Source organism: Hyla sarda, chromosome 2 (assembly GCF_029499605.1).
Source record: "Hyla sarda isolate aHylSar1 chromosome 2, aHylSar1.hap1, whole genome shotgun sequence".
Classification (NCBI taxonomy): Eukaryota; Metazoa; Chordata; class Amphibia; order Anura; family Hylidae; genus Hyla; species Hyla sarda.
Genome location: NC_079190.1, coordinates 379,180,535 through 379,193,019, shown reverse-complemented (window position 1 = coordinate 379,193,019; position 12,485 = coordinate 379,180,535). Strand labels below are relative to the sequence as shown.

Here is a 12,485-nt window from a genome sequence, read left to right as displayed (position 1 = left end):
CTGTTTATTCCACTCACAAGAGACTGCAACTGCTCCCATGACATCCTGTAGAAAGGTTTGTGAAATTATGTAAAAATACATTTAAAAAAAAAACTGTCCTCCAGTATAGGCTGCTGACTCCATTATGTTGAAGCCAACCAATCCTGTTGGGGGTGTGGCCTTCCTAGGCGGGGATGGCAGCAGGAAGGCCTGAGATACATTTTCAGTGGTACACAGCCACCACGTGACTACACGGCAGCGCTCGAACTCGAATGTGCGAGCGAGAATGACAGAACATATTTACACTGTCTCCTTGGAAACGCCTATCAGCGCGCATTAGGGGTCGTTATGGAAACAAGGGACGCGGCTTGCGTAGTATAGGCCGCCGCAGCAGCAGTGATCAGTGCAGAACGCGTTATATATGATTTAGATGCTGTAATAACCGCGGGGGCAGGAAAATGCTGAAGGCGAAGGTGCTGATCGTCGGGCCCAGTGAGGTAAGGACATGGCTGTGAGGCGGCTGTCTTCCCTTATCTGCTGTAGTGAGATGATGCAGGAATAACCATTCTCTAATGTTCATAGCTCTAGAGCAGTGTTTCCCATCCAGGGTGCCTACAGCTGTTGCAAAACTGCAACTCCCAGCATGCCCGGACAGCCAACGGCTGTCCGGGTGTGCTGGGAGTTGTAGTTTTGCAACAGCTGGAGGCACCCTGGTTGGGAAACGCTGCTCTAGAGGACTTCAGATGCCTCAGAGCAGTGTTTCCCAACATGTGGTTCTGTAGGCGTTACAAAACTACAACTCCCAGCATGCCCTGACAGGGCTTCAGATGCCCCAGAGCATTGTTTCCCCAACATGTGGTTCTGCAGGCGTTACAAAACTACAACTCCCAGCATGCCCTGATAGGGCTTCAGATGCCTCAGAGCAGTGTTTCCCAACATGTGGTTCTGCAGGCGTTACTAAACTACAACTCCCAGCATGCCCTGACAGGGCTTCAGATGCCTCAGAGCATTGTTTCCCAAACATGTGGTTCTTCATGTGTTGCAAAACTACGACTCCCAGCGTGATGGGAGTTGTAGTTTTGTAACAGGTTGGTGAACACTGCCTCAGAAGCACATATAGAGACAGCATACAGTGATGTTATAGCACCTTCAGTGCCCCCCATAACAGCGCCAGCCTTGGGCCTCCAGAATAATGATAACCACTTTGCCTCCAGTGTCAGCCTTGATGATCCTAGTGATACCCAAATCAACCACAATGTACACCCCCCCCCCCCCTGTAAGCGACAGAAGACCTATGCCATCTTTATTTATTACTGAGGTGACAGTATAGTGACCAGTGCCCGGCGGCCTCTACCATGTGAGATCATGGGCCCCATAACAAAGATCAGATTGGGCCTCCTACTATGATGTCTGATCTGAAAAGGTCTTTGTTTTCCATGACCCCCTATCCCTATAATAGCTGCCATTGTAGATCCCTATGGAAAAGAGCCCTGTGCAGTTTCTTACACGTAGCAATAAGAATAGGATCAACCAGGGCTGGACCCCCTTTCCTGAGAGCCTTGTTCACACGGCGGATCCAGCTGCATTGTACATGTAGCAGAATTTCCGCACTAGAAACATCTGGAGCAGAAATGTTTAATTCCGGCCTCCGCAGAAAAAATTGACTTGAATTGAATCCGCTCAGGAGCGCGTTACTGTCTATGGAAACAGCGCATATCTGAGCAGTCACAGCATTAGCATATTCTGCCTGCGCCCGCTGTCTGTTGAATGTCCACCGGAAATTTTCTGACCGGACATACCACAAACATTTAGCAAATATTATCTATTGGGTCTGTACGTAGACAGTGAGAACAGAGATTCATTCTCCTATAATAACACTTCTGGAAATGAAAGCTGAGCTCTGATTGGTTGCAAAGGGCAAATAAGACAATTTTTGTCTCTGTTTTTATTTACACCATAGTACTTTACTGAGAAAAATACCATGTGTGAATAAGGCCTAACATGGATGGATCTAATATGTGTAGCGGAAAGAAGGTTCCAGCCTGAAAGGAGAGATCACGACGATGCAGTGAGAATATGTGCTTGCATTGTGCTAGCCCGGAGCACTTCCTCAAAGACTGTTCTGTTCGTCCACAGTATCCGGGAAAACGTTAGCACCTAGGGTACGTAGGAGAGGCGTCCCTAGGTGTGAATACTACTTCTCCTCGCTTGACCATTTCTGTACAAGTCTTCTCTTCTGCCAAGTCTTCCTTCAGCACTACAGCATTTTTAGATTCTGGATCTGCAGGTGACTTTGTTGGTCCACAAATATCATCTTCCTGTTACTTGGCTTGCCAAGCCTTTGTTCGTCTCCTCTGTTAATGGACCAAATTTGGACTGTAAGGTGCTATTCCGTACTGAGCCTCTTGTCATACAAGTGGGTGTCTTGCATAAAGAAAAGATAGAATTCTATGTACTGTCTCACTGTACTTCTGAGCTTCTTCTTGGCCTTCCTTGGCTCCAACGTCACTCTGCGCAACTAGATTGGCGAACTGGATAAATTATTTGCTGGGGACAGTTCTGTCAAAATCTTTGTCTCAGTCCAGTCCAGCCTAAAGTTGTTTCTCCTCCCCCTCCTTTGCCTAGTCTGCCTCCACCCTACCAAAATTTCTCTGACATATTCTGCAAGAAACAGGCTGAGTCTCTGCCTCCACATCCTTATGACTGCCCTATAGATCATCTGCCTGGTACCACTCCTCCTCGTGGAAGGATATACCCTCTATCGGTTACTGAGACCAAAGGTATGGCTGAGTATATTCAGGAGAATCTCCAAAAGGGATTTATCCATAAGTCCTCTTCTCCTACTGGAGCTGGTTTCATCTTTGTAGGGAAGAAGGATGGCTCACTCCGTCCATGTATTGACTACAGGGGACTTAACAAAATCACAGTCAAGAACCGTTACCCACTACCTCTTATCTCAGAACTTTTTGACCATCTTCGTGGTGCCAAGGTCTTCTCCAAGTTGGACTTACGTGGAGCGAATAACCTCATTCATATCCGCAAGGGAGATGAATGGAAAACGGCCTTCAATACTCATGATTGACATTTTGAGTATCTCGTAATGCCTTTTGGTCTCTGCAATGCTTCAGCGGTTTTTCAAGAGTTTGTCAATGATATCTTCCATGATCTTCTCTACACCTGTGTTGTCGTATACCTAGATGACATCCTGATCTTTTCTTCCAACTCAGAGGAGCATCGTACTCATGTTCGTCTGGTTCTTCAGCGACTACGGAAGAATCATCTCTACGCCAAACTGGAGAAATGTCTGTTCGAGAAGTCTAGTCTTCCGTTTCTTGGCTGCATTGTCTCTCATCTGGGCCTGCAGATGGATCCAGATAAATTGTCTGCAGTGTTGGATTGGCCTTGTTCTTTGGGCCTACGTGCTATTGAACGCTTTCTGGGATTCGCTATCTATTATCGTCAATTTATCCCACATTTTTCGTCCTTGGTTGCTCCAATTGTGGCTCCCACTAAGAAGGCTTCTAATTAGGGATCGACCGATTATCGGTATGGCCGATATTATCGGCTTATAATCACGATTTTGTGCATTATCGGTATCGGCAATTACCTTGCCGATAATGCCGCACCGCCCGCACCGCGAACCGGGGATGGGGGAGGCAATGGGGCCGGTGCGGGGGGTCGGTCGTGGTGCCGCGGGACGGGAGGGCGGTCGCGGCACGGCGGGGGGAGCGGTGGTGGTGATAGGTCTCAGGACCCCCGTACAGGCAGGGGGAGAGAAGCAGGTGGCGACTGCGGCCTATGGCACCGCAAAAGCCACTGCAGTGCATTGATTTAAAGCGCCCGCTTTAAATCAATTATCTGCAGCGGTGTCGCGGGGGAATAAATAGCCGCTAACTTATACCGGAATATCGATATAAGTTATTGGCTATCTGCCCTAACCTCCACCGATTATCGGTATCGGCCCTAAAAAACCGATATCGGTCGATCCCTACTTCTAATCCTAAGTCTTTTGCCTCAAGAGGCTGAAGAGGCCTTCTCCCGTTTAAAGTCTGCGTTTGCCTCTGCCTCTGCTCCCGAGCTTACAAGACCTGATCCGGAGAGGCCCTTTGCTTTGGAGGTTGATGCCTCATCTATTGGAGCGGGTGCCGTTCTTACTCAGAAAAACGCCAAGGGCAAGACTGTTACTTGTGGGTTCTTCTCAAAGACATTCTCTCCTGCTGAGAGGAATTATTCCAATACCTTCAGTCTGCTCAGCGTTTGAACCCCTGCCAGGTAAGGTGGTCACTGTTCTTTTCTAGGTTCAACTTCTTCATCCACTTCCATCCAGCAGACAAGAACATCAGAGCAGATGCTCTCACCAGGTCCTCTGACCTCATTGGTTTGGACTCCACGGCTAGGCATATTATTCCTCCTGACTGTTTGATTCCTGCCTCTCCTGCTGAAATTCAGCAAGTTCCTCCGGGAAAATCCTTTGTGCCCGCCAGATTGAGACGCAAGGTATTAAAATGGGGTCATTCTTTCTTGACAGCAGGACATCCTGGACTACGCAAGACTCTACTTCTAATCTCCCGGCATTACTGGTGGCCCCATCTTGAACGTGATGTTTCTGATTTTGTTCGTTCCTGTGAAACTTGTGCCTGTGACAAAACCCCTCGACAGAGACCTGCAGGACTCTTACAGCCTTTACCCATTCCGGAGACTCCCTGGTCACATATTGTCATGGATTTCATCACCGATTTGCCACCATCTCATAATAACACCGTCATTTGGGTCTTTGTAGATTGGTTTTCCAAGATGGCTCATTTCATTCCTCTACCACGTATTCCTTCTGCTCCACAGCTGGCAAAGTGCTTCTTGCTGCATATCTTTCGCTTACATGGTCTTCCTCAGCATATCGTTTCGGATCATGGTGTACAGTTTGTCTCTAAGTTCTGGCGAGCCCTTTGTAACCGTCTGGACATCAGGCTGGACTTCTCCTCGGCCTACCACCCTCAGTCCAACGGTCAGGTGGAGAGGGTTAATCAAATCCTTGAGACTTATCTTTGGCATTTTGTTTCAGCTCGTCAAGACTATTGGGTCGACCTTCTCCCCTGGGATGAATTTTCTTATAATCATAAGGATTCCGGGTCCACGAGGTCGTCTCCCTTTTTTGTTGTCTATGGACTCCATCTCCGTTCTCCTCTTCCTCTCCCAGTTTCCTCCGGATGCCTGCTGTTGATGAGCTGGTCCGTGACTTCTCCACAATCTGGCAACAGACCCGACAATTGTTATCCCCGGCTTCTTTACGTATGAAGGTGCAAGCTGATAAAAGTAAAAGACCTCCTCCGTCCTTCTCTCCTGGTGACATGGTGTGGCTTTCATCCAAATACATGTGCTTCAAGATCCCGTTACAAGCTTGGTCCTCGCTACCTTGGTCCCTTCCAGATTCTACAAAAAAACAACCCTGTCTCCTACAAACTCTGTCTACCTGCTACGTTACGTATTCCCAACTCCTTCCACGTCTCTCTCCTCAAGCCTCTTGTCATAAACCGGTTTTCTCAGAAGAATCTTGTCCCCACACCTGTCTCCGGCTCTTCTGACATCTTCAAGGTTAAAGAGATTCTTGCTACAAAAACCGTGAGGTAAACTATTTTTTGGGGTCGAGGGGGAGGGTTACGCTCCTGAGGAGAGATCTTGGGAGCCTGAGAAGAATATCCTGGACCATGACCTTCTCAGGAGTGCTCTGACTCATAAAAGGAGGGGGAGACCAAAGGGGGGGGGGTGGGGTACTGTTACGTTATGCACTCCGGCCGCACACGCTGGCCATGAGCGCATGGTCCCATTACCTTCTGCTGCCGGCGGGGCTGGGACTCTCATCACGGGACACGCCCGCATTCAAGCCCCAGTCCGTCACTCACCTGGTGCTTCTCCTGCCCCCGCCTCTGCCTCTCTGCTCCGGCACGTGTGTCCCCTAGCGCGCGCACTCGCCAGAGCTTTAAGATTTAAAGGGCCAGTGTGCTCATTAGTGTAATTCACCTGTGGCTCATTGATAAATTCCTCCACCCTTCTCACTTCCCTGCTGGATCTTTGTTGCCTTGTGCCTGAGAGAAAGCATTCCTGAGAGTTGCCTTGCCGTGTGTCTGATCCTTTGCTCTCTAACTTGACATTGCTCCTCTGCCGCCTGGCTATTGACCTCCTGCTACGTCCTGACTATGCTACTGTGCCGCCTACCTTGATCTTCTGCTATCCTGACTACGAGCTGCCTTATCCCTCCTGTGCCTCGCATCTCCTCAGCCGCCTGTGTGGTCGAGCCGTGCTAGGGGTGCCGCCTGCAGCAACAAGTCCATCCCGCTTTGCGGCGGGCTCTGGTGAAAACCAGCGGCACCTTAGACTCCGCTCCCTGGTACAGTCTGAGTCATCTGCCACACAGGTCCAGCGGATCCACATCCACCGGAATTCCTGTCTTCTGAAACGTGAGGGTTACAATATGCCAAATGATGCATTTGGTTGCATCCGTTTTGCGTTTCGTCTGTTTCTTTTCCCGTACCCAAAATCATAGCCTACCACGGTTTTTAGTCCCGGTGAAAAACCGTATTGAAACCATATACGTTTTTTTTAAACATGAGAGTCAATGGGAACTGCAGAGAACCGTATGTGCGTACAGTTCCATCCGGTTTGCACCATACAGTTTTTGACTTTGCGCAGTTTTTTCTTGGAATTTCAAACAAGTGAAACTTTATTCATAATGGAGTGAAAAGTTAAAAATTTATACTTTTTTTTTCTTTTTGGTTTTCTTTAACCGTATACAGGTTAAAATTTGTACACATGTTTTGATACAGTTTAGTACGGTTTTGAGGAATCAGTTTTTCATCAAAAACATGATACGGGAACTGTATTGCAAAAACGTGGTGTGAATGCACCCTAACTCTGATGCTGGACACTGTTGGCTCACGCCACATACAAAGCTCCTATGCTGATTCTTATTGACTGGCCTGTATCATAACAGGGAATCTCGCACTCCATCTCCAACACTGAACACATCAGTTGGAGCTTTTAAGAAAAAAAAAGTCAAAATAAAAACCTGATTCCTTAAGAATAGTTATGTTTAATGTCATGTTACAAAGGGATGTAATAGTTATGAGGGAATCCCTTTTGCATGGATTTTATAATGTTTATGTATGTATTTATTTGTTTATTTTTGTTTTATTTTTTCAGTCTGGAAAGACTACTTTGGCAAACTTTTTAGCTGATGCCACAGAAAATATTGGTGGAGAATACAGTCCAACTCAAGGTGTAAGGTAATGTACCAGTCCGGTTTAAGCAAATTTCTTTATGTTGCCACACAAGCCTTTTGGCCAGTGAGCCAAGAAACTTTTGACGTGTCAAACCATTAAACCATTTCCTCAGTCTTGCTCTGAGTATTCAGACCCCCCACCTATCGCTAAAAAAAAACCAAGGAGAAGCACTCAGCTATGTGCTTCTCTCTGTCTTGGTGCAGGAGACGGTTTCTATTGTAAGTCTATGAAGCCCATCTCCTGCAGCAAAATGGGCAGAAGTGTACTTAGCTGAGTGCTTCTCCTGGCTTGTTCCAGGGATAGAGCCCGACTGATCAAATCTTTTGGACAAAACATGACTCGTGGACAAGGCTGCATGAGCTGACACACCAATCACCTCCCACCACCACAAGGAGGAACACGCACCTTTCCCTTCACAGGATTTCTAACACTGTGAGCAGGGGCATTGTTGGTTCTCCAAAAGACCTAGGGCTAGAGCCCACAGCCCCTGCACACCCCCTCACCACACCCTCTGTCACACACTTTAACACACCCGCTAACATGCCCCTAACCACACCCAAACACGCTCACACTACTGTACACTGCACGTACACTACCAACACTTTAAATTTTGGGAAATCCTCCAAGATCAATAACATTATCAGCCTGTCACCTGAGCTTAGGAGGACCTACTATACTGACAGACTGACAACAACCAACGTTATTACCACCATAGACCACATACCATATATATATATATATATATATATATATATATACACCAAGCCAGCTTTAGTATAGTATATACACTCCCCCAGCTGTCACTACAATAGTATTATGGGGATGATATTAGTAGACTACTCCCATTATGCTATACTAGAGCAATATGTGTCAGTCATACTATTACTACTATCCTCTCGTTCATGCTTTACCAGCGCTATATGTATCAGTCATACTACTACTAGTAGTACAACTGATACATAAAGCACTGGTATAGCAAGATGTGAGTGATAGTAGTAATAATATGGCTGTCACATTGTACCTGTTGTGACTGGTGAGTGAGCACACTGCTGATGCCTGTGGGTGTGGCATGCTCTGCTCTTCTAAGTGGGTGCCACACAGGGAGAGGAAGGGACTTATCAGGCAGGGACTGGGAACAAACATAGGCATTTTAGAATAAGCATATATTATTTTGGTGGGGGTCCGACTGCAGAGACCGCAACTGATCACATTAGTTCAAGTGGCTCTCCAGCTGTTGTAAAGCTAGAATTCGCATCATGCCTGGAGAGCCTCAAGCATTATTGGAGTTGTAATTTGTAACAGCGGAGAGCCACAGATTGGAGTACATTGTCACCCATCATCACTGCAGAACGTACAAGTGACTGCAGATGTGATGGGACAGTAAGGAGAATACACAATGGTGTCAGTGACCTGAGGGGTGTCTTCTCTGTTGTCTTTTCTTCTTTATCTGGTCCAGGCACCAGGACTTCTTCCAGCTCCATCTTCTCTGCAGAGTCTGACACCTGGACCTCATTGGTTCCCAGCATTGATGGCAGATCATCATCCTCTGAATGAAAACAATAATAATTATAACCCTGCCAGGAACTGTGCCACCTGCCAGACACTGTACCCATATTAATAATAATACTGCCACACACTGTTTCTTCTTAGTTCGGATGAATCCCACCCCTCCACTGTCCTCCTCCTTCAGACCGCTCTATCCACCTCCTCCTCCAGACCCCTCTGTCCTTGTCCTGCAGCCTCCTCTGTCCCCACCTCCTCCAGACTCCTCTGTCCGCTACCTCCAGACTCCTCTGTCCGTCTCATCCAGACCCCTTAGTCTTTCTCCAGGTTTCTCTTTCCTCCTTCAGATTCCTTTGTCCTCCTCCTCCAGATTCCTCTGTCCTCCTCCAGGCTCCTCTGTCAAACATCCCTCAGGCTACGTACCCCCACCCCCTGTATACATGAATGTATGCATGATAGATGTGTGTACACTAGGTGTGGGGATATGTATGCATGATAGATGTGTATATGACTGGTGTATGTATGACAGACGGTCATACACAAATACATACATACACACACACACACACCTATCATACATATATCATAAGTACACATATCATACATACATTTATCCTACATACATGCATGCACACATCTAACCTGCATGCATCTATCATTCATACATACATCTATTATGCATACAAACATATATCATACACACAACTTCTTATTATACATCTATTATACATACATCCATTCATCACACATACATACATCCACGCATGCATACATCTATTATACATAAATCTATCATACATGCATACATTTATTATACATACATGACACATCTATCATGCGACCCCCCCCCCCCCTCCCTGAGCAGCTGTGGCAATAATTATAAAATAAAAAACTGAGACTCTAGGCTATTGTCCTGACACCCGTTCACACCGTTAGCACAACCCCCCCCCCCCCAGCAACGCCCCTTACTGTGAGTTAATGAAAAGAGGGATTTTTTATTAATAAATATAGGTGATAAAGGCATACAAATAGATAAACATAGTCAGGATTAGGTACTGAGTAACATAATAATTTTTTTGTTTGTTTTGTGGGATCTGACAGGTATGCTTTAACAAGAGATACAGTAAATGTTCATATTAGGGATCGACCGATTATCGGTTTGGCCGATATTATCGGCCGATAATCACGATTTTGGGCATTATCGGTATCGGCAATTACCGCCCACCCGCCGCACCGCGTCGCACCCCCCACCGCCCCGGCCCCATTGCCTCCCCCATCCCCGGTTTTATAATTACCTGTTCCCGAGGTCCACACTACTTCTGGCTCCTGCTGCGTCCTGCGTTACGCTGTGCGCAATGATGAGTGACGCGACGCAACGTCACTGTCAGTGCGCACTGTGACAGCTCAGTGGGACGCCACCGGAGCCAGATGTAGAGTGGACCCCCGGGAACAGGTAATTATAAAACCGCGGATGGGGGAGGCAAAGGGGCCGGGGCGGTGCGGTGGGGGGTGCGACGTGGGGTGGTAGGGGGCGGTCGCGGGGGCGGTGATAGGACTCAGGACCCCCGGGCAGGCAGGGGGAGAGAAGCGGGCGGCGGCGGCGGTCTATGGCACCGCAAAAGCCGCTGCAGTTCATTGATTTAAAGCGCCCGCTTTAAATCAATGATCTGCAGCGGTGTCGCAGGGGGATAAATAGCCGATAACTTATACCGATATTCCGGTATAAGTTATCGGTTATCGGCCCTAACCTCCACCGATTATCAGTATCGGCCCTAAAAAAACTATATCGGTCGATCCCTAGTTCATATAGTGTCATTCAATAGACTATCTGCCCATATCAGGAATGGGCCTTAAATAAGTTTCCCTGTGATGCGATGAAAGGGGGATCATCCCCTTAATTCCTCCATTTTGAATGCTATGATCAGTGTTGATTGATTCTCTCAAAGGGTTAGGGCAGGCATGCTCATCATAATACGACAACTAGCTGCTTTCTCGTCATCAGCCCTGAAAGGCAAAATACGTTTTCATTCCGTCCTCTGATCTCTATGGATGATAAGTCTCTGTATAATTTGTCTCATATTTTTTTTTTTTTTCTCATAAGCTGAACTGATGCTTTATTTCAGAAATACATTATTTTTTTAAATAAATATGGATCACTGTAGATGTTGTATGCTCCAATGTATAACAATGGATGTCTACTTTCCTGTCTGTTTTATTGTCAGAGTTTTATAGCCTGCATATGCTTAGCATTCTCCCAGGGAACATAGCAGGGCTTAGCCATTTATAATATATACTTGTATGTTATACAGACACATTGTTATAGTATTTCACAGATGTGCAGTTTAATAAACCTCCAATGTAAACTCAACTGACTGTAAGATAATGGACTTTTTACTAGCAGAGTGGAATCTAAGTGTTGTTTCTTGCTAAATATTTCCACTACATATGTACAGATTGTTTTTCTTCTTTTATACAGGATACTAGAGTTTGAATGCCCAAATGTAAATGGAAACAAAGGACCTGGATGTGAAGTTGAACTTTTTGACTGCGGAGGGCATCACAAGTAATGTGTCTTACTATTGCTTTATGGACAGAAATGTGTCATTGGGAATCGCACAACAAATCTAAAATGGGTGGGAAATTCTCAAGCCCACCCTGGCATTTCCCAGTAATGGGTTCTTAGCCCTCTATATTCTGCAGAGAACTCTTATCCCTTGTACTCCTGCATTTACATCAGTATCATTGATTTCAGCTCACATATTGATCTTATGCCTAGTTACATTTTGGGGTAGATTTTTCCTATGCAGTCTAAAAGAGGTTAATTCCATTGTAGTTATTCTATTTAATATGACAAAGTAAAAATATGTTGTTTTACACACCCATTTAATGTCAAGCACAATAGGGTTCTTAAGGTATAATTCTCTTCACTAAGTTTTTCCTTTTTTTTTTTGTTTGTTTCTACCCTTTGTCAATGGTTACGCCCTCCACAACAGTTCAGTAGCAGTGGCCATGCTTGTGGTGTTTTGGTTTGTTTTGTTTGTTTTTTTAAAACTTTTAAAAGTACACCAATATAAGAAGTATGTGAACAGTGGAAATTAATGAGTACCTGTCACAAAACTAAACTTTTAATATAACAGCCCATGAAGAAAAAAGTAAGATCGCACTCATCCAGGAATCATAAAAGTTCCTCTTTATTAGAAAACTTCTTTAAAACATTCCGGTGCTCAGGTAGAGAGATGCGGTTAGTGTCCGCTGACTGACCGGCTGAGGCGAGGCAACGTTCCTTTCGCGGTTCTGCCCACTTTCTCAAGCCTGCTGGACGTCACCTGTAAGCGCCTATTTACCTGGTGCGGCTGGTGACGGTCAGAAGAACAGGTGAGGATGGGGAAGAAAAAAAGAGGAAAGGGAAGGAAAAAGGGAGGCGGGGAAAGAACTGGAAAGAAAGGCAGGGAGGGAAAGGGGAAGGAGGAGGGGTAAGGGAAAATGTGGGATGGAAAAAGAGGATGAAATAGGAAACAAGGGAATGAAGATATTGTGCAATAAAAATAGTAAAGAGTCTGCAATATCATACACCAAGAAAAGCATTAAGTTTGTTCCTTTAGTTTAGGCTTAAATTTTCTAATACATTGGTGCGTGCTATCCATGTAGCTTCACATCTTCAAAGGGCATTAACTCTGTCTTTTCCACTGTTTATACGTTCCAGGCCAATGAATCTTAGGGCATTACTAT

General features: G+C 46.0%; 1 protein-coding gene across 1 annotated transcript in view; it reads left to right on the top strand.

Annotated features, from left to right (window-relative positions):
• The first annotated feature begins 255 nt into the window (after positions 1-255).
• The window catches only part of IFT22 (intraflagellar transport 22), a 37,940-nt gene continuing 25,710 nt past the window's right edge, over positions 256-12,485 (top strand). Inside the window, exons 1-3 of the mRNA XM_056558483.1 lie at positions 256-476; positions 7,174-7,256; positions 11,233-11,319. Of these exons, the coding sequence (XP_056414458.1) occupies positions 438-476; positions 7,174-7,256; positions 11,233-11,319 (209 nt within the window). The 5' untranslated portion in view covers positions 256-437. The remainder of the gene's footprint in view (positions 477-7,173; positions 7,257-11,232; positions 11,320-12,485) is intronic.